Source organism: Macrobrachium nipponense, chromosome 38 (assembly GCF_015104395.2).
Source record: "Macrobrachium nipponense isolate FS-2020 chromosome 38, ASM1510439v2, whole genome shotgun sequence".
Taxonomy (NCBI): Eukaryota; Metazoa; Arthropoda; class Malacostraca; order Decapoda; family Palaemonidae; genus Macrobrachium; species Macrobrachium nipponense.
The window spans coordinates 9,492,562-9,514,880 of record NC_061098.1 but is presented as its reverse complement, the minus strand read 5'-3'; the positions used below and the strand labels follow the sequence as shown (position 1 = coordinate 9,514,880).

General features: G+C 36.4%; 2 protein-coding genes across 6 annotated transcripts; one reads left to right on the top strand and one right to left on the bottom strand.

The window, feature by feature from the left end:
* The first annotated feature begins 772 nt into the window (after positions 1–772).
* LOC135209610 (nonsense-mediated mRNA decay factor SMG9-like) lies at positions 773–17,720 on the top strand. 5 transcript variants are annotated; one of them, XM_064242303.1, is made up of 4 exons: positions 773–894; positions 16,600–17,015; positions 17,198–17,280; positions 17,502–17,719. In XM_064242303.1, the coding sequence occupies exons 2-4, from the start codon at positions 16,636–16,638 to the stop codon at positions 17,702–17,704; spliced, it is 666 nt and encodes a 221-aa protein (XP_064098373.1). In that variant the 5' UTR covers positions 773–894; positions 16,600–16,635; the 3' UTR covers positions 17,705–17,719. The 5 variants fall into 5 exon arrangements, with proteins under 5 accessions (XP_064098373.1, XP_064098370.1, XP_064098372.1 ...); XM_064242300.1 differs by lacking the exon at positions 773–894 and adding an exon at positions 11,191–11,365; XM_064242302.1 differs by lacking the exon at positions 773–894 and adding an exon at positions 11,376–11,575.
* Positions 3,998–6,494, bottom strand: LOC135209609 (proline-rich protein PRCC-like). The gene is made up of 2 exons (XM_064242298.1): positions 5,912–6,494; positions 3,998–4,918 (listed from the first exon to the last, which is right to left on the bottom strand). Exons 1-2 carry the CDS (start codon positions 6,395–6,397, stop codon positions 4,100–4,102), a joined length of 1,305 nt encoding a protein of 434 aa, XP_064098368.1. The 5' UTR covers positions 6,398–6,494; the 3' UTR covers positions 3,998–4,099.
* Positions 17,721–22,319: the final 4,599 nt, after the last annotated feature.

Genomic DNA, 22,319 nt, shown 5'->3' with positions numbered 1-22,319 from the left:
CACTCACAAGTCACAAGGACTGTCCGAACAGGTATGTCATGCTCACTTACTTGCTGGTAAGTCCTGTTACTTGGTTCTTGTGTTACGTCAATCACTCTCTCTCTCTCTCTCTCTCTCTCTCTCTCTCTCTCTCTCTCTCTCTCTCTCTCTCTCTCTCAAGTTGAAGCTATTATAAAAATCGAAAATTCCTGTTCACACTTGGAAATACGAGTTCATTCTTCTGTTAATTCAAATGAAAACCAGATTCCGAACTCACGATCCACTGTTCAATCGTCTCTCTCAGTCTTTGATTCGTTTTGCGTCTAGGAAAATATCTACGAAAGTAACGAAACTCTTACACGAATACGAAAAGAATATTCACATTATGACAGAACTAATAAATCTCTCCCTCCCTAAATACAACAAGACGTATTTTTAAAGCTTTTTAAGATGTTCGTTGATGATATAATTGCATGAATTCATGTGTGTAGTACGACATTACCAAACATTAATGAAAGGAAACACGTTATCAGATGATAGGGAAAATAAACTGACAATACTATACATCTGGTGCATTGTATCTATGCCTGTCTAGTGATAGAAGAGGATTCTTTGGTAAAATTGGTAAGTTTTGTTCCTTTGGTAACTAATAAAGCCAAGGGTGAAAGGGAAAGAAAGGGTGTGCCGTTGTATAGTGATCCTAGAGAATTTGGTAGCGAGTACTGTTGTTCCCGTTGTTCTCGGTGATTATGACTAGTCTTGTCCTCGGTTTTAGTAGTTATTTCGGGACTAATGTAAGGTCAATATCATGTTTCACAAGTTCTTGTTGAACGGCCACGAGTTTTGTTGTATAGGTAGTTTGGCAAGATTGAAGAAGTATCACTCCCAACTGTCTGCAGCTACTGAACTTCAAAGGTGAGTAGTGGTAACTTGCCTCTCTCTACAAGTAGGTATATCTAAGGGATCATGGCCACCAAGATTACTAGTGGTAGCTTATAATAAAGCCGCTTAATGGAGATGGTGGTGTAATTCTGTGGTTAAGTTAGTCGCCAAGTTGCATAAAGCGACAGTCAGCGAATTTCATTGCCTTTGAGGGGGTTGCATTGACATTTCATGTCTTTGAACTGGAGGAAGAAGAGGATCAGGCATATTCAGATACAATCCAGGCCAGGTTATAGGTAGTAGGCATTTAGCCATTTACTAACAGTTTGTTCATATGTAGTGAACAAGAAGACATGTTTGCAAATGCGAAGAGGAGGATGGCTCTCTTAGCAGGCTTTTCTTGGGGGTGGGTTAGAGAGAGATGTGAATTTAGGTTAACGTTCGTGAATGAGTTCACTGACAGCGTAAGGGTTGAGCTGAAGCGATTGCTGAATATTGTGACGCTGCTTATGTGATTTATTGACCAGAGGTACAATTTGGCCACAAACAAGGACAGAAAGGTAGCTATGTGCAATGGCAAGCAGACGAACCCAAAGTCGTTGCATAAAGATACTGTCTAGAGAGGAAGTGTTTCCCGTGTGGTAGATCGCGTATAAATAAGGATAGAAGTTCCATCGCGAGTTAGCAATATGGCAATGTAGGCCATATTGCTTCTCAGCGCAGTCATTGATTTGCAAGCGAGAGGAAACATTTAATCTTCAAAACCTGTAAATGTATTGCATATTGTTACTGTTTTTAAAGGTAGCACACAGACTTGTTTGATTAGGATACCTAATCTTGCTATTATAGGATTTTTCTGTATGTTTTAAAAATTAATTATACTTTTGTTTATTTACTATTTTACATAGTGCCAATGTATACTCTTAATTTTAGTTACTGCCTACCAAAGATAAGCTTCCTTTTGGATTAGGATAGACCTCTGAAAAACTTAAACATTGGCCAAATTAGTGATGATTCTTATAATTATTCGTTAGATTTTATCCCGTTGTCAGAGAGTTTTTTTTACAATTGTTTTTTCGTATGTGTCATGGTTTACGGCAGTTGTCGTAGCTTCGTTTAGAAGTTGGGATCTTAAGATCAGGGGCTGTGTAGTATAATTAGTAAGTTCCATTACATAGAGATTTCCCAAGTTCAACTGTGCAGTTGCTGAATTAATTTCAAAGTTATGTTGCTTTATTTTCCCTTTCCCTTGAAACAAAAATCGGGAGACAAATGATGAAAACAAATAAGAGAACATACAATTTACGAATCAAGAAGGGTAGATCTATGTTCTAGTTTTAAATATCAGTTTTTGCAAATCATTTCACCAGTCATTTGGACTTATTAAATAACCGCGATCTACGATCAATTACTATATAATCCCTTGATTCAATTTAAAGAAAATGGGTTCGCCCCTCATTTTCACTTCCGTTTTCTTTCATCAGCATTAACCCCGAGTGCCAATTCTAGAAGCATGTTGTTTCGTCATGTATCGAAAGAATAAAATGTACCTTAAACATATTGATATTCTTCAATTTGATAATAAATTTAGTATCATTTTTGAGTGGTTTAGGTCACAAAAACAGGTATCATAAATTTCTTAAAAGGAAATGAAATGTTTTTCTGTGTCGTGTCATGTTCGATTGTCTCTACGATGTCGAAATTTAATTGTAGCTTTCATTATTAAATCTATTTTCATTGTTCCACAAATACACGTAGGGTTTTCGCCACGTTTAGATTTAAAATATTTGAACTAACTTTATACCGTAAACTGGCGTCAAACATCACCTTTTCAGCAATGATTTCTTGCCACTATGACAGTATCATTATAGGGTAAAAAACCGCATGGCACAGGGGTGGACCATGTACGATCAATGTGTACAACCCCCAAAAAAGTACATTATAACGCGTCCTGACATCGGAGATGGGCATCAGACGCGACTTGTTGTTGGTGAGAAACGGAGCTAAAGACTTCTACTCCGTGTCAGGACGTGTGTTTATAATGTACTTTTCTTGGGGTTGTACACATTGATCGTACATGGTCCACCCCTGTACCATGCGGTTTTTTTACCCTACATAGCACTATTTTTTTTCTGAGGAATTGTGGAGTAATTACAAATTACGGTATTCTCATATCATTACACGTAATGAGATTAAACTTATTCTAGAAAATAGCTACTTTTTTCGGTAATTTGCATGAGGATTTTACGCGGGCAATTTTTTCTGGTTGCAATGGTTAAACTACGCCACTCTGTGCCTCATTTCAAGTGCAGTAATCAATATTGATATATTGAGGCAGCTCTTACTTGCCTCCAAAAATAGTTCAGTACAATAGATAACAAGAAAATTGTAAATAAACCATGGAATAAATGCTTCGAGTTTGTTTTTGTATGGTGCTTTTACGTTGCATGGAACCAGTGGTTATTCAGCAACGGGACCAACGGCTTTACGTGACTTCCGAACCACGTCGAGAGTAAACTTCTATCACCAGAAATACACATCTCTCACTCCTCAATGGAATGGCCGAGAATTGAACCCGCGGCCATTGTAGTGGAACGCTAATACCATACCAACCACGCCGCTGAGAATGCTCGTGAGCATCTCAACTCTCCATTTTCAAAGAAATCTGACATTTTTTCTGCTTTTTATACATACTGAATATATTTATTGGTTTTTAAACAGTGAATATTTATTATGTGATTTTCAAAGTGCATCCACTGACAAATAATGTATTATTTTACAATCATAACGGGAATAGATAGCAGGAGCATTGTTGTAGTGCAAACTTTATATAGTAATAATTTTACTATTAAAAGAAAAAAGCAAGAATGGAGTTGAATGTGGAAGCAGCTTGGGGCTGAAAAGATGGTAGAGCTTTCTTTAGTTCTTTGAAAGTGATGGAGATATAAAGTTTCATCTAAGTTTTGACAAGTCAAAATGGAAGTAGTATAGTAAAATGACCTGTACTTCATAAGTTTTCCCATGCCAGGTTTCAAAATTAAAATAAACTGAATATGCTAGAAATCTGTGCAGTTCCGTAAAAGATTCCACATGACAAAATCTGCGTAAGTGGATAATTAAAAGAATAAAAATATCATTGACACTTGAATGATTTAATAACAGCTAATAATAAAATACCAGTTACAACATCCAATTTTTTTTTTCAATCTATTTACATCTTTAAAAAAACAACCAGACCTTAAAACCCATATTTTGCCTGAGTCTGCATTTTTGTCATCCGATTCTGAGCCCAATTGTTTTTGAGTTCCAGCTCTCTCTCCTTTGCTTGATGGGCAAGATATGTGATCTGGTGTTTCTGCTTTTGCTTTTGTGAAGGCAATCCTTCCTTTTTCTTGCTATAACTATGAGTTGGTTTCTCTTCTGAAAGGGCTTTTGTCATCCACTCGTCACGCGTCAATAATGCATCATCTGCACTGACATCAATGAAATTTATTTCTTCACCCTTTCCTCTTCGCTTTCCCATTAGCCTGATCATTGCCTCCTGATCAATATCTGCAGGTCCTTCTGATGACTGATCTTCAGGCTGGAATGAGTACTGAGATTCTTCTCGTTGCTGCTCACTGGTCATCGACTCTACAGGCACATGATTAATCTGATTTTCATAATTAGGTTTAGCAGTTTCACCATAACTCTTAGTTTGCACTTCTGGCATGGTTGTCGCGATGGGTGGTAATGGCACAGCAGCAACAGCATCCAATGATGGCTCAGACAATGAAAAGAAATCTGATGGTCCAGTATCCTCTTCATCAGAGTCATTAACAACCTCTGTCTTTTTATCATATGCCATTTTTGCCTTTGCCTGAGTTGGTTTTGGTGACTTGCGTGCAGGAGGTGGTTTGGTCAGGACATAAGGTATGAGCGGACGCTTTGTTTCCTTAACTGAAATGTGCTTAGGTTCTGGAAGAAAAGAAAAGAGACCACTTCCTTTATTGGACGGTTGGACTTTCTTTCTTTCAGGCTCCTCCTTTGGTTCCTCTTCCTCTTCGTCTTCAGCAAACTGGAAAAACAAGAAAACAATAAATACTAGTCCAGGGAACAAAATTAATATGGTACAAAAAATAATAAAAATTTCTAAGAAAACTATGATTCCATAAAAACATATGGTACAAGATTAAAAATAAAATAAGGAGAGCATTTCTACATACAACATAATTTCTAAATGAAACTGACAGAATTTCAATGAAATTAAAACATTCAAAAGTTACTGAGCATACAAACTGGTAATATTCAAGTAATAAACACTAAAATCTCTCTTTTCCTTAAAAGAAATTATGATATATTATAACTTAAAATAACTAAAGAAAGAGAGTTTAATATAAGCAATATACTCTTCATTCTTAGGTTAGTGCAGGCAATGCAGAATTTCACACTAACATCAAAAATAGGACAACATTGCCTTTTGGACTCTTAAGTAAATTATATCCAAGTATCTCATGACGCTATGTCAATATGGCAGTGAAAGTAAAAAATTTTAATTTTAAGGTTCGGTTAGGACATCTTGGATTAATTGCCTTACTTTTCATATAGGCTATATGTATATGGAATACCCACTCAACCTTTCCTAAGGTACCCAAAAATATGAAATTTTTACACTTTGTTAAGAATGTCATTATTATTTTCTGAACACAGATTGCTCCAGTTACAGGCTCCTGAATGTGAAAGACCCCACACACAAGGTTGTCTTAGACTAAAACAACAACAAACATATGTAATTCTAAGGTTTTAATCATCTATCCCCTTGCAGGCGTTAGAATTTGTTTCCACTTTCTGAGAACTTTTAAACCTCCTTGATGTATCCTGGGCTAACACGCATCATGACTATTGTACAGTAGGCTAGATCTAGCCTAACCTACAGAAAACAGTGAGGAAAATGTAGCACTGCCTATACCAGGCATAAAGCCTTATTGCCTAGAATTTACTTTAATGGCTAAAAATGAAGCTAAATATGGGGATCAGTAGGCCAGCCTAGCGCTGAACTACCATAGCCTACCTCTGAAAGTGCTGGCACGAAAAATTTCACTTTAGCCTTCGCCTTCTTCTTGGGAGGCCCACTGGAAAACTTTGTACTTGATTCTGCCGTGTTGCTTTCTCTACTTTCTTTTATCTTGTTCAGCCACTTATCAGCTGTAGGGACATCAGTAAGCTCATCTTCCACTTCACCTACGGCCGTCTGCAATGAATCTATTGGCACTGCTTCCGGTATCGATGCTAAAATGTTCGGTTTATCTCTGTAGTGGTTTTCATCCTCATCGACGATATCGTCTATCCCTGAGGGTAAGCCAGAGTCTGAAGGTGATTTTTGTTCTGAATTGACATTTGCACTGGCGATGGGAGATATTGCGGTATGCCCATCACTATCGTTCTTTTCGGGAGATATTTTTGCATTTTTATCATTTTGAACACCATTCACTTGTTGTTCGACTTCTTCTGAGTCGCTTCCAATGTCACTGTCATCGCTATATGCCACCAAAGCCATGTTTTTAATCGAGAATATAACGTTTGCTCCGTTGACTCGAATAAAGAAGGAGCTTTTGTTTACGTTCTTCCCGCGTTCGTTTGAGAGGAAGATCGCCATAGAGTATATCACTATTTGTTATACCATATTATGATTGATTTCATGCTCTCAACAGCAAATAATGTACCATATATGTATAAGGTATACATATAATATATCAAAACCTGTCTCAAGTAACGTATTTGTAATAATACTATTTGGACAATGTTATACTTCAAATACATCCGAACACCGACGAAAGCCGTGCCGTGATTGGCTGATCGCGAGAAAAGCAAATAAAAACAAAAATAGATTTTCTTGCAAGGCCAGGCAGTCTACGTAATTCGTGTTTTGATCTTAGGCAAAAGTGAATCACAGCGTCAGTTCCAGTTGCCACCAGTGAAGACAAAATAAAATATTTAAAATCGTTATTTGTAAAATTGATCTCTTGAATATTAAGAGTTCAAAACCTTTCCCCGAAAGTAGATTGGTCACCAAGAAATCTTGAAGTTCAACATCCCATTTTATTTAACACAATAACAAGCAGGCCGGAACTTTTTTTTTTTTTTATGAAAAGTGCTTTTGATTCTTGATTACAAAAATGAGACCCAGAGTTATAAATAAGTTACGTCTAGTTAAAGAGATGTCGTAAGGTGCGGGACCCAGTGTGACGCAGATATACAATGTGAACGTTATGAACAGGTTTGCCCACGATTTAACAGTTAAATGTCTTTAGTTAAGAGCTCTTTGATTTTCAAAATGGTCATAATACATCTTTGAATCACAATAGATAATTTTGAAACGACGGTATCGCTTAATTTAATAATAAAGGTGTCAAAGTCGACGAATACCTCAGGTCTAATGAATGCCAAATTTGACATTTCACGCATATATATATATATATATATATATATATATATATATATATATATATATATATATATATATATATATATAATACAGATGTAGCCTCAATGATTATATATATATATATATATATATATATATATATATATATATATATATATATACCATACCATACAGATGTAGCCTCAGTGTATGAGAGAGAAGGAGAGGGAGAGAGAGAGAGAGAGCTTAGGCATTCCATAATGACTTACAATACACGTGTATCGATAGACGTGGTTGAACAGTTACATTCTTTGCAACTGCAGAACTCTTAAGTGGCATTAATTAAAAGTTTGCAAATGCTGAAGTACAACGGTTAAAATCGTGAAAACCACTGTCGAAGTTCAACATTTTAAACAGTTTGGAAAATTTTAGAAGACTGCAGTATTAACGAATGAACTGGAGCGAATTACTGTTCTGATAAATCATAGGAAGTATGATAGACTCATCGCATCAACAACATGATAGATGCATGCTAAGAAATTGTAGAGTAATGTCGGATTTAGTTTGTGATTGAACTAATCGTCAAGCAGCACCGGGAACTGTAAGACTTCGAGGAAAAAGAAGAAATTTTATCAAACGAAGTATGCAACTGTTTAGACAGTAACAAGAAATGCGCAGTCTCTTTCGCGGACTACTGAACTGATAGCGTTTGGGATTAGATAATGCTATCAGTGAGTTTTTACGTTCTCTATGGCATGTTTACAAGTGTAACTGCCTTGGTCTCACATTTACGAATTTAGATGGGACTTGATAATTTAGAAAGAAGAAGAAACGGCGACAATAACCAAAGTAAATAAATTTTAAAAAAGCAAGGAAAGGCTGTAGGCAGATGAAAAAAGGGGTCAAAAAGAGATCAGCTCTGACTGACACGTACTACTTAGTTAGTGTCTGTATCTATGCAGAGAGACAGAGAAAGAGAGAGAGGCGAAGTAATCGATGTTATACATCCAACACCAGACAGGCACCTTTAGGTCACCATTCTTTGCTTAACAATGACATTAACTCCAAACAAAAAGAGAAAAAAAGATTCTTTCCACTGTGATTTCAAAGGAATTCCCGCTGAAGGCAGTTCATAGGACCCAGCTGGGTTGGACAATGCTTCGTCATGCTGCTAATATTACACTGAATTGTCAGAGTTGATGTGTACAAAAGGGTATTCGGTGTACACTTATTATTATTATTATTATTATTATTATTATTATTATTATTATTATTATTATTATTATTAGTCGATGTTACAATGGGTTTTTGTTGTATTGTTATACTTGCTGGAGTAAAAAATAGAATAACAAACATATGACATAGTCAGCGATCACTGTAATATGAAGCGTCCACGTGTACGTCATTTCAGATATCAACATTTAGATGTTTGCCTAGAGACGAGAATGTCACCATTTGGTTTTTAAAGTTCAAAATGCTGCCACCGGAATTGTATAGTTAATATAATTTTGAATTTAGCCATTATGATGCATTCCATGTTGAAACAAGGAGTGCTCAGAAAGCTGTATATGATTCCAAACTATCAGCCATTTATTTCAAGAAGCTTATACTACCCTTTCAGGTAAAGTGGTAGGTAGCAATACATAGACCTATATCGCCCATCCCTGAAACATCATTGTGACCAAGAGTTTCTCTTGAGTCGAAATTGTTGGAGATCACTAAAAGAACAATAAAATTATCAAAAGTGGTGGAGGAGCCGACAAACTTACAGTGGTGCTGAAGTAGTAGAACAGGAAGACATGTTTGCAGTCGAGTGATGTACGAAAAAGAAGAAAAAAAGCGGTGGCCCCAAATGTTGCTCAAGAGAGTTTTTTTTTTAAATTTTTTTTATGTAACCCTCGTCAGTGATGCATACTTGCCTGAACATTTTGTGAATGATTTTTAGTAATGAAACAATCATTAGGTAGATTCATACACGTGAGATAGTTTCAGTCACAGGCCATAGTAGGTCTAGTTCTCTTTAATCTGTTTACGAGAAAGCAAGCGACTCCAAACCACTAACTTGAACAGCAATCAGGCCATTATGCATAATGTGCTTATTAAGCATCACACGCATGCATGAGACATTGCTATGACAACCAGACAACAAGGTCAAAGGAGGGAATGGGTCGATCTGCACCGGTTAAACAGAGAAACTCTAGACCCACTGTACTTGGTGCAAAGTGATGTTAAGAGTTGGCCAGATGTTACTGATACAAATACGCTGGAAGGTGCAGGCGTTACTTAGATGGCCTATGGATAAAATAGCCTCCACATGGAATTTCAAGTGACTATCATATTTTTTTCCAGTAACTTATATTGAATATTCATGGGAATTTTCCTGCTTGAATCTTATCAGTTATCCACCCCAACGTTATTCCATCACAGTCATAATCACCATGAGTATTACCATCATGCTCCTTAACCCCCTCCTCCCTCACCCCCACGCTCTCTCTCTCTCTTCTCCCTCTCTCCGGTCTCTCTCTCTCTCTCTCTCTCTCTCTCTCTCTTCTCTTCTCTCTCTTCTCTCTCCCTTCATATAGCGGCGTCCAGCAATCCATTTGTGATACAGATACAGATAATCAGTTTATCTCAGAATGCTTGTGACGTTAAAAAAAATCGACAAGAAAAAATTCCCAGTTACTTTATTCGTCAGTAAGTGAAGTCGTTTTGCATCTATATGGTACTAATAACCAGTTCTCCAAATTCTTGCGCATAGTGAAGCAACACCAATCCTGGTAACACCTTATGAATCGAAAATTGAAAAATATCAATAAGTGGTCAGACATTATATTATACATCCAGGTTTTTTGCATGTTTACTTAGGTACTGCAATATATATATATATATATATATATATATATATATATATATATATATATATACAATACTAACAAGTGCCATTTCTCTTTGTCTACCACTTTTGCATTCAATTTACCCAAAAAACTACTACCTTTTTATATATTCTTCAAAGCCAGCCAAGCGCAAATTCATCTTTTCCCTAAAAAATTATCTTTCACTCTTAATTCTCCACTATTACAAATACAACTATCTTTATGCTACAAGCAGTACCCATACCACAGGTTTAAACCTTTCTCTAAGACCCGAGAAACAAGCATTCCTTGCATTTCCGATTCTTACACAGACTTCTCTGCCATCTTTGCCTCACTATATATCAAAATATGTAGCTTTGTCCTTACTCTAATGTAGCGGTTATCGAACAGTTTTTCCTCACTGCACCGCTTTCTTTCTCTCTAAATCTCATTCCATAGAATATTATTTGTCCCCTTAACGGCAGATGAACCTTTTTACCACTGTTAATCATACCATCCCTCCCTTGAATTCCCGGAAAATAAAGTACTTTTTTCCTCCTTGTGTGGCGTGAGTTACCAAAATTACAGGCGGCGACGATGAGTTGCTGCACCATAAAAATATGTAGTTATTTGCATGTAACGAGGGAAGTTCTGGACATGATTAAGCAAAAAGATATCAATAAAAAAAGTGATTGTCTTTTCGTTTCTTGGGAACAACCTCCAGTCTGGGGGAAATACTAAATTATATATATATATATATATATATATATATATATATATATATATATATATATATATATATATTTGACAACTGAACAATACGATGGCAGTAATTATTAACGGTAAATGGCCACCAACTATGATTGTCAATTTGTCATATTGACCGCTAAAAGACTCCTCGTTCGAGAGGGGGGGGAACTCCTTGATGCGTTTGTGATACCTATGAATGATTTTACTATGACAACTGAATAGCAATTTAGAAATAACGAATAAGACAAACGGGCCATCTATAACTGCCATAGTGACCGCTAAAAACGGGTCCTCGTCGTTTTCTACGGACGCCTCCGATCCAACCAACCATCCGCCACACAGTCACAGTCAGTAGTAGTGTCCTTCCAACATGGCCGCTTTCTAAACGAGTCGCAGCAGAAGAAAGGGAAGAAAAAACAATGCCCTCCTGAGCTGTATTATGGCCGATGTAGGCGACAAGACTAAAATCAAGAAAAAGATACGCAAAGTGTTCCAGAAGGTAAGGCGTTTCTGAAGACCTTTTCCGGCCGAGGAAGAAGGGACGACGTCGACGTCGTCGTCGATTCCGACGAGCCCTCTGGAATGGAATGGTGGTGGTGGTGTGGGTTGACGTCGACCCTTTTTTTCAAGGGGAGTCATAATATCAGACCGTTCTGGGTGACCACGTCGATTGAGAGCTTTCCTAGTTATTCTTCATTGTTCATTACAGGTGATACAGGGAAATACGGTTCATAATGGCGCCGTCGAAGTCCGTTGGAGCCGTTGGAATGGTGTTGGGTTTTTGACGTCGACGTTTTGGGCGTCGAAATGATAAATTTCGCAGCTGTGTCTGTCGACCGAAACGTCGATTTATCCTGTATAGTTTTACTCACGCTCTTATTACAGTTAAAATACAGGCGTCGATTGCTGTGAAATACTCGACTGTAAAAGCTCCGTTTCAAAGTACATAGATAAACCCAAGAAGTTTCACTCGTTTTTCATATCTTTTAATAACTAATACGTATGTATATAACCCCAGGGGCTATATATCCTCTTAAGCCTAACTTTTCATTGTACATTTTTTAACCCCAAAACACTTACATAGGCTCATTTTTCCCTTAACTCGTTCGTGAACACGTATAAAAAGGATTGTTTTAGGAATATTTTTTAAGGCCTTAAGGAAATCATCCTGTCTTCGATGCTGCCAGGTTGTCAAGGTTAACCTGTGTCGTAGGCCTAATGTCGGTTAGGTTACCATTTATTATACTTTTTTTATAAACCTGTCATAGACAAGGCCTATTTTGGCCAAGGTACATTTTACTTCTTTTTTTTCATTAAACCTACGTAATAGACAAAGCCTGTTTTGGTTACTGTACCATTTATTTAATTTTTCTAATAATGTTTCAGAGACGAGGCCTATGTTGGTTAGGGCGACGCTCATTTTTCATCCTCAAACTTTGTCTTGTACCTACGTTGATTAGGGTACCATTTTAATTTAGTTTTTTAAAATGTTTCATTATTCCTATGTTGGTTATGGTGATGTGCATTTTTGTTCTCAAACTTTGTAATACCTACCTAGGCTTATGTATGTTAAGGCACCATTCATTTTCGTTATTTTTTTCCTGTAAACTTATGTCATAGACATGGCCTATGTTGATTAGGGGGTAGATCTAGGGTACTTATCTGCGGCGTCCTAGACTATGGCAGTTCTGGTTTTTCTATGCAGTTTTACCTTCTGAACAAAAATTTTAAGTAATATTTATTCGGACGACTGTAATTAACACGGCGAAATAGCTACATTGGATGCCCCAATCCCTAGTGGATGTCGTATCCGCAGTTACTTTCCTTGCAGTCCGTGCGGACTGCTTCTGTAGAAATACCGATTAGGGTACCATTTATATTTTTTTCCTTGTCATAGGCTAGATGTGTTGATTAGGGCACCATTTAACTATCTTTCGTTTTCCCCTTGACCTGTGTCATAGGTTAGCCTAGGTGTGTGTTGATTATGGTAACGTTTATTTTATACTTTTTATTCCCCTTAGGGGGCCCGGCCGGAACCCTTATATATGGGGGTATAGGGCGAAAAATGCAGTCATGAAAAAATTTATGGAGCTTCATATGGCAATTGAGAATACGTATATGAAATATTTTGTCAAAATTCCTCTTACTTTCATATGTATTTACAGGGTAATTAGTTAACATAACTCAGTGAGCCTAAAACATTGATCCGTAGAAGAAAAAGCAATATTTCTTCTATTGTCGTAAATTTTGATAATTATTGTCAAAGAAATTGGGAGAAATGGCATCTGTAGACATTCCCCGAGTCAAGAAGGGAGACTTCACTCAGCTACCAAGTCCAGTCATGATTCAGTGCGATCACAAACCTCGAGTAGTCTACACGTTCGAGTTTTACCTCTGACATTTGCTTGCTTTTATGTATGTTTGTGTATGTTTCGGCAAGAATTTCATCATGCCAATGAGGAAAAGACAAGGAAAACATCTCGCTAACATACAGACGAAGAAAAATCGCTCAAGTATTATTACAGAATATCATAATACTATATGCTAGGTAGTGAAGAGAGAAGGGAGGGTTGCGTAGTAACGCCCCCGTCTTGCCTGACAGCACACGTCACACTGTGCCCAAGGCTACGATCTTTGAGCAAAGAGATCTTCATTTATGATAAATAACATAGTTTTGGTTTTTTAATACCCAAAATGGAACATGAAATTCATAATAATCATGATTTATTAAATTGTGTTTGTAAAAAGAGAGTACACCTTCGAGTTTCACCTCTGACACTCTCTTGCATTTATGTTTGTTCATCTTTGTTTCGGCAAGAATTTCATCATGTCGAGGAAAATACAAGGAAAACCTCTCACTAACATACAGAAGAACATTCGCTGTAATAAGCCGAGTTAGTGAAGGGGGAAGAGAGAGTTGCGTAGGAAGGAGTGCCCCATCTTGCCTCAAGCAGTGCCCCAGGCTACGATATATGAACAAAGGGATCATCATTTATGATTAAATTATGATAAATAAAATGGTTTTGGTTTATTAATACACAAAAAAGAAATATATATTCATAATAATCATATTTATTAACATTGTCCTTATAGAAATACGAAGGAAAACTTTGAACGCCTGTATCTCAAAACTATACCTATTGACCTTCAAAATCTATCTTCTCACCTAGTTTTAAAGGTATAACATTGGAATTTGGTATATAAGTCAGAAAGACATTATAGAACAACCAAATGAAGCCCTTTTTTCCAATTTTTGTTTTGTCTTTTTTTTTTATAAAGTGTTTTCTCCTGATTTATAGGGTTTATTTTTTTACCATATTGAAAAATTCATATCTAGCAAAAAAAAATGACTCTTAGAAAAAAAACTCCTCATTAGATTGGAGGTCTACATCAGGTCTATGTGTGGTAGTAATCCTAGGTCTTAATATTAAATATCAAGGGAGGAGATAGAATTTGAAAAATGGTTATTTTTGGGATAAATCGCCCTGGCGTCACAAAACCAAAAGTCAGAGGCGAAAATCATATGCGGTTTGGAGATGTCCCAAGTCACCTTATTAAGTGGTGTGAATATCAAAGTCCTGTCCTTAAAAAATGGCATTAGCCGGCCAGCCCCCTTAACCTATGTTATAGGCCTTGGGCCCCTGTTGATTGTTAATGTTTATCTTTCTACTTTTCCCCTAATTTTAACAACTTATTTAAGAATATCCTAAGGCAAGTGAAGGTATTTCTACAGAAGCAGTCTGCACGGACTGCAAGCAACGTAACCGCGGATACGATATCCACTAGGGATTGGGGGCCATCCAATGTATTTCGCCGTGTTTAGTACTGGCCCCTGGGGGTTAATTACAGTCGTCCGAATAAATATTACTTAAAATTCTTGTTCAGTAGGTAAAACTGCGTAGAAAAACCGCAATTGCCATAGTCTAGGCCGCCGCGGATAAGTACCCTAGATCTACCCAAGTGAATCATGATCATATTTGGGCTGGTGGTTTTGGCATTTTTGTGTGGAGTAGGGTTGCCTAGGCCTGCTTTGCTTGGGAGTAGACTAGATTTGTGATATGTAGACTAGATTTTTGATAAGCCTGCATAGGCCTAGCTAGTGGAGTATTTGGTCAGACTGAAGACTACTACCTACTGCGTCCTTATGGTGTTGGTGTCTCTTAGTTTATATGCGAAATGGGCACTGTGTATAGCACCAAAACATGCAATGAACATAAAACATATGCAAAAAAAATAGCAAATACCATAAAGATAAACTTCAGATATAAACATTAGATAAAATCTTAAGCAACAGGCAGTAAATATTCTGGTTGTAATAGTATCTTTAAGTTTTAACATTATTTTTAAAAAGTTCTAAATGTAAAGGTTATTTTAAAGTCTCCTTATATACTTAATATGAATAGCTAGGACAAGTCATGTTATATTTTACTGTAACTACCATTACCGAGATATTTAGACCTACTGTATGTTTCAGCAATCATATCCAGTTGTCCGTTGCTCAGCACGGGATTCATGTGAGTGGGTCTGGTATTCAAGTAACAATTTTCTATTGGTGGGAATATTCTCTCGAGTTTATGTGAGAACTTGGTCATAGTATATGCAATATTATTTCATCATTGCAATTCTGTAAAATAGTTTTGGACCAACTGAATTCCAGTTTTGATTGCGTGATTGAAGGCCATACTAAAATCTAAAAATGGCTAATAAAATCGTAGATTCAGCTTATGTTCAGCTTTAACAGCCATGAGGCAGTTAAGCTATTCAGAAATTCCAAATAGTATGGCCCTGTTTGCTTGTGTCAGTTGCAATTCTGTTTGGTACTTTTGAGTGAATGCCCATATATATATTGGTATCTTAAGTAACTTAGTGGCTGGTACAAAAGAGATATTTAGAATGAAATTGAATGTAGAAACAGTAGTGGGAAGAAGCTGGGATGTTTGTGGTATTCATGTGGTAGGTTATTACACCATTTTTATATATGTAGTTGATTTTAATCCACATAGTTTTTCTACCTATAGTATCGGGAATCAAACTCACTTGAGTCAAGGGATGTCCTTGCACATGAAAAATACAAACCCATTGGTAAAATCTGGTGAATGATAAAATCCAATAAAGAAGGTTGCAACTCAGTTGTAAACATGATGAGCAAGTGGATATTATATGATCATGTAAGGAGAAACATGTTTGAAAGTCAGACATACACCAAAGGCATAGATTCTAGTTGAACATAATACATGTACAGGCAATCCCCGGCTTTTGACGGGGTTCCGTTCTTGAGACACGACGTAAGCAGGAACATTGTCAAAACTCCAAAGAAAACCTTACTTTTAATGCTTTGGGTGTATTTAAAACTATGTAAACTACATTTTTATTGCATTTTTTATCAAAAAAACTTCAAATATTGAATATTTGTATTTTTGGAGTCTATTTCTTATGGCAGATTGGCGCCGAAAGCGCTGTAACCCTGGAACGTGTAGCTTAAACCTGGAAATAATTTCTGATGAATATGATTGAAAAGCATTGTAACCTGGAACACTGTAAGCTGAACCCATTGTAAGCCCGGGACTGCCTTTACTAAAAAATGACTAGGTTTTCATATGAAGAAAAAATCAAAATATACAAAGAAAAAAATGTCATTTTAACCTTTTTAATTTTATCCAATAGGTTATTTGATGATGTTTCTAATGTTTTCTAATGTTTGTTGTCTCTAACCACATTCACTTCATTTTCCAGCCTGATCGGGAATTTGAGACTTTCCTCCCAGAAAGCATGAGAGCGCCGGTGATTCATGTTTTGGGGAAGCCACCTCACGAATACAAAGGTGGTTCCAGCGGTTATTCCAATCACTATGATCATCCTCACCCAACAAATTGGGATAAGCGAGGATCCAGGTACCATGAAGACTGGGAAAAGAGAGGCAGCCTTGGTAGCGGTGGTGTGTTGCGCATAAATGAGAATGCCAGGAGTGCCATATTTTCACGGGATTCTGGACGACCGCCTGGACGTCTGGTCGATGCTGAAGGGGGAGAGAATGATAGTTCTCAAAGTCCCGGTGGTGTTTTGGCTTCCACACCTGTGATTCTGTCAAGAACGCGTAGCACAAGTGAACAGCGATCAACGTCACCCAATCCATCGGTGACAGCTGCAAGGTAGTGTTTTGCAATTATCAGAGTTAGTTACATTTCGGTTGTAGAAATTTATTTGGTGTGGGTTTCCTTCTTGTGTTACAAAGCTACTTGGTAAAGCATATGAATAAGCATTGGCTTACAGCATAGTCCATGCACTGTTCATAAAAACATGGTTCTGATTTTGGTATTTTATTATACTACAGGAAAGATTCTGTGCCAAATGCATCAGGAAGCTCATCTACTACCCAGCATTTCCAAATTGCTTCAAAGCCATTGATGATGGAGGGTAAGGGGAAGTTTTCATTGTTCTCAGTATAAGGTCTATGGTTGATTATTATTTTTATACATGCTGTGTGATAAAGATGTTAATATATTACAAAGTATTGAAAGTACTTTTCATACCCTGCAAAAAATTGATTGGTATAATATGTAACTTATTTTTATAGTGCCTTGTAGAAATGCCATATACGTGTACCAAGAAAATATTTTTCTACTTGTAATTTTCAGCCTCCCTGATGCCAGAGAGGATTATGAAGGGGCCGACTCGTCTTCTGGATGAAAGCTTGACCTTGTGTGATGATTTGAGTCCATATCTTTTAGATCAAAGTAATTTCCTTGTTGTTGCCATGATGGGAACACAGGGAGTGGGGAAATCAGCCTTGGCATCCCTTTTTGTTAACCCTGGCATAGATATTAACAAAACTAGGTAAGTCTTTTGTCTTTCTGAACAGTTCATTTCAAGTATTGTGTGTGTTTTGGGATAAGTACAAAAGGCTTTTTTGTTTTCAGTTGCTTATAGTATACCTTTCCTCTTGTGATTCACTGTAGTGGGGTTGTGTTCAACTCGAGAAACTATTGCCTTTTGTGCTGGATAGAAAAATCCTGTCATTATTGTTACTTGCTTTTTTGAAGTCTTCAAAACACTACAGCTACAATTAATTAACGTATTAATATACTTACTTTTACTAATGCTTAATATTTAATGTTCAAAATATTTATCCACTACAATTCCTTTCCTTTAATCCATGTATACATTTGTTTAAGTGTTATTGATTAATTTGATCTCAACTATACTGTTAGCTATAGTATAGCTGTTATTGTGATAATCAGTAGTATTGACAATAGTGTTATGTATTATTATTATTTTAGTATCTTCCCATGTAAACATAGCGACCTTGACTAATAGGCAATGTAAACACATGGGTGCATACCTTACAGTGAAACTGGAGGTACCTAGAAAAATAGTAGACATATGTAAAATGGTGCTTGAAGATTACAGGTCACATTCATTTATCCACTAGAATGTATAACTGAATCACGAAAGTTTGGAAACGTGATAAATCCATAAATAAAGGTATAAGCCACGAAGGAAAAATAAACAACTGAGTTTCTGCAAGATCTTTCGACTCAACGTCCTTTGCTCAGCAGATAAATTGACCTACATGAGGAATTGACAGTACAGGAAAGCTCGTATAACTTACAGATAGGGATTATAGGGAGATTAGTACCTAGAATCCGGCACACCTGGAGAATGAGTAACCTTCCCAAACAAGCATAAACATGAGTACAATTTAAAAGAAAAAAGATTAAGTCAAGCTGCTCAGACACAAGGACGAGACAATTAAAGGATTATATAGGGTAACAACTATTCAGAAATTTGGTAAAGAAAAACTTATTCACAATACATATTCAACAAAGATATCTCTAAGGCAACTAATTTTTATTTAAGTCTGTAAATATATCTTTAAGGTCATTCTTAAACATGTTACAAATACAAGGGTCTAAGTGAAACAGGCCACGAGTAATATTAAAATTACAATGGGAAGTAAGTTGTGTTATGGCAGATTCTAAAAGATTTTGTGATAAAGACATCTTTTGACCTTGCAATTAGTACTGAACTAACAATCTAATTTATTCGGTGGTTGTTTTCACATAAATGAATGAATGTTGCATTAGATGTTTGCCCAGTTTTCACAGAATATTTATGCTGGTTTAATCTTACTTCTAAGCCCTTGCTCGACTGTCTGAGAAGAAAAGAGGAGCAGTACATACATGGAATTTTATATAATATGTTGTTGCTTTCCCGGGGGGCATTTTTTATTTACATTCCTTTTAGTGTGTTGTTATAGGAAAAAACAAGGTTGACCTTAAAGGCTTTTAACAATGATTTAATGGTTTCAAATCCGTTAAAATAAGGTAAACTGAGAATGTTCTTAGAATTTTCTTTCTCCGTGTTACTTACATTACAAAATTTTTGTGGGCTTTATTATAACAAATATCTAATATATGTGAAGGATAACATAAATCTTTCCCTATTTTTCTTATGTATTCAATTTCTTGATCCATCATCATCCCTACTAGATGATGATGTGGCTTATAAAAAACCAACAAAATATCAAACAGAACTACTAGGCAAATTGTCAGTAAAATCTCCTTCGCTACCTTACCTGTATGGATTAGTCAAAACGTACAGAAAATAACCCTGTGCGGCCTATTATCAGTACTGTTGGTTCAATTTCGTATAAATTTTTGAAATATATATATCATATATATAATTCTCTAGATTTAGTTGATAAATTAAACAAAATTGCTCTTTGCCCCACTTATAGATTCGTTAGTTTTGATGTATGTTTTGTTTTTACTGAAGTCCCAATAGACTCTATTTTAGAATATTTTAGTAATGAACTAACTCGGCATGAATTACCTCTACCTATAAGTCACATAATTTCACTCACTAGGTTGTTGATTTGTGATTGTAAGTTTATATTCAATGGTGACTTTTATCAAGAAATATTTGGCATGGCAATGGGCAACCCTTTATCACCACTCCTCTCAAACTTGTACATGGAATTCTTTGAAAAATGCTACTTACTAATATTCCTGTAAAATGGTATAGATATGTTGATGATATTTTATCTGTTCTGCCTGCTGGTATTGATGTAAATGATTTACACTCTAAATTAAATAACCAGTTACCATGAAATTAAGTTTACTCAAGAATTGGAAAAAGACAATTACTTCCCTTTCTTGGATGTTTTGATACATAGAGAACCATTTCAATGTAAATTCAGTATTTATAGGAAACCAACCAACAACTTAACTCATGTTTATTTAACATCAAAACATCAATTTTTTCGATCAAGAATTTTAATACATAAGGAAAATAGGGAAAGATTTATGTTATTCTTCAACTATATTAGATATTTGTTATAATAAAGCCCACAAAAATTTTATAGTGTAAGTAACACAGAGAAAGAAAATTTTAAGAACATTCTCAGTTCATCTTATTTTAACGGATTTGAAACCATTAAATCATTGTTAAAAGCCTTTAAGGTCAACCTTGTTTTTTCCTATAATAACACACTAAAAGGAATGTTAATAAAAAATGTCCTCAGGGAAAGCAACAACATAATATATAAAATTCCATGTATGTACTGCTCCTCTATTTATCTCGGACAGTCGAGCAAGGGCTTAGAAGTAAGATTAAACCAGCATAAATATTCTGTAAAAACTGGGTAAACATCTAATACAATATTCATTCATTTAGGTGAAAACAACCACCGAATGAATTGGAATGGTAGTTCAGTAATTGCAAGGTCAAAAGATGTCTTATCACGAAATCTTATAGAATCTGCCATAATGCAACTTACTTTCCATTGTAATTTTAATATTAGTCGTGGCCTGTTTCATTTAGACCTTTGTATTTGTAACATTTTTAAGAATGACCTTATAGATATACAGGCAGTCCCCGGGTTACGACAGGGTTTATGTTCTTGAGACGCGTCGTTAGCCGGAACATCGTCAAAAATCCTAAGAAAACCTTACTTTTAATGCTTTGGGTGCATTGAAAACTATGTAAACTGCATTCTTATGGCATTTTTCATCAAAAAAACCTTCAAACATTGATTATTTTGCATTTTTGGTGTTATATTTCATCTGCCAGATGAGCGTTGTAGGCGTCGTAACCCTGGAAATAATGTCTGATGAATATAATTGAAAAGCGTCGTAATTCGGAACGTTGTAAGCCGAGACCGTCGTAACCCGGGAACTGCCTGTATTTACAGACTTAAATACAAATTAGTTGCCTTAGAGATATCTTCATTGTATATGTGTTAAATATGTATTGTGAATGAGTTTTTGTTTACCAAAGTTCTGAATAGCTGTCACCATATATAATCCTTTGTCTTGTCCTTGTGTTTGAGCAGATTGACTTAACTTTTTTTATGCTTGTTTGGAAAGGTTACTCATTCTCCAGGTGTGCTGGATTCTAGGTACTAATCTCCTTATAATCCCTATCTGTCAGTTATACAAGCTTTCCTGTACTGTCAATCCCTCATGTAAGTCAAATTATCTGCTGAGTAAAAGACGTCGAGTCGAAAGATCTTGCAGAAACTCTGTTGTTTATTTTTCCTTCGTGGATTATACTTTTATTTATCCACTAGGATAAAAAAAAAAAAAAAAAAAAAAAAAAAAAGTCCAAAAAATACATTCAAAGCTATGATTGCAAAAATCCCAAGCAGTTGTTGGGTCTTCCACGAGAACAAATGCCATGTGCTTGTAGCTATCTATCCAATTTAGCATAGAAAATGCAAACCTACTTTTCCAGTTATACTGGAAAATGAAACTAGGTTGATTAACTGCATAAATAACTGCTGCTTGGCAGTGCACCCAGTATCTGTGCGAAACTTGTCACAAAAAAATTTCACCTCATATGAAATTATCCTGGAGGACTGAGGTGGCAGTGATGCTTCCAACCTCCCCCCCCCCCCCCCGCCCCCCCCCCCCCCCCCCCCCCCCCCCCCCTCCTCCTCCTCCTCCTCCTCCTCCTCCTCCTCCTCCTCCTCCTCCTCCTCCTCCTCCTCCTCCTCCTCCTCCTCCTCCTCCTCCTCCCCTTGTTCCACTGAATGCCAGTAACAGCCCTGATTGCATGTTGGTGATGTTTCCAAAACAGAATTGGAAAAAGGCACAGCCATTGACACAGACAGTTGTATAACAACTGACATTGATCGCTCCAGATGGCCCTCCTAGAGGAATTTTGCCCTACATGGATTGCATGTAGCTTCTCTCCCCTTCTCACCAAATGATACATGTCTCAAATTTCCCCTTCCCTGGCTTCCAACCTAATCAGAATCTCCCTCCCAACCATACCCTCATTAATCCCGGAGTACAACCTTCTATTTGATTGTAAAATTAATGACAGAACAATAATGGTAATTATGGCTGTACCATATTCTTAAGAGAGGAAATTGCTGATATAAATCTTCAGGGCAAAAGCTGAGGAATTTTCCAAGATATCGCCCACGCATATGATTAAAATGTTTAAGT

What these genes read in the sequence shown, in the direction of transcription:
- LOC135209609 (XM_064242298.1), bottom strand. Translation starts at nt 6,397, where the DNA reads ATGGCTTTGGTGGCATATAGCGATGACAGTGACATTGGAAGCGACTCA. An exon ending in TCGTGCCAGCACTTTCAGAG is followed by an intron (nt 4,919 to 5,911) that starts GTAGGCTATGGT and finishes TTGTTTTTCCAG; the next exon opens with TTTGCTGAAGACGAAGAGGA.
- LOC135209610 (XM_064242299.1), top strand. Translation starts at nt 15,282, where the DNA reads ATGTTATATTTTACTGTAACTACCATTACCGAGATATTTAGACCTACT. An exon ending in CCATCGGTGACAGCTGCAAG is followed by an intron (nt 17,016 to 17,197) that starts GTAGTGTTTTGC and finishes ATTATACTACAG; the next exon opens with GAAAGATTCTGTGCCAAATG. An exon ending in AAAGCCATTGATGATGGAGG is followed by an intron (nt 17,281 to 17,501) that starts GTAAGGGGAAGT and finishes TGTAATTTTCAG; the next exon opens with CCTCCCTGATGCCAGAGAGG.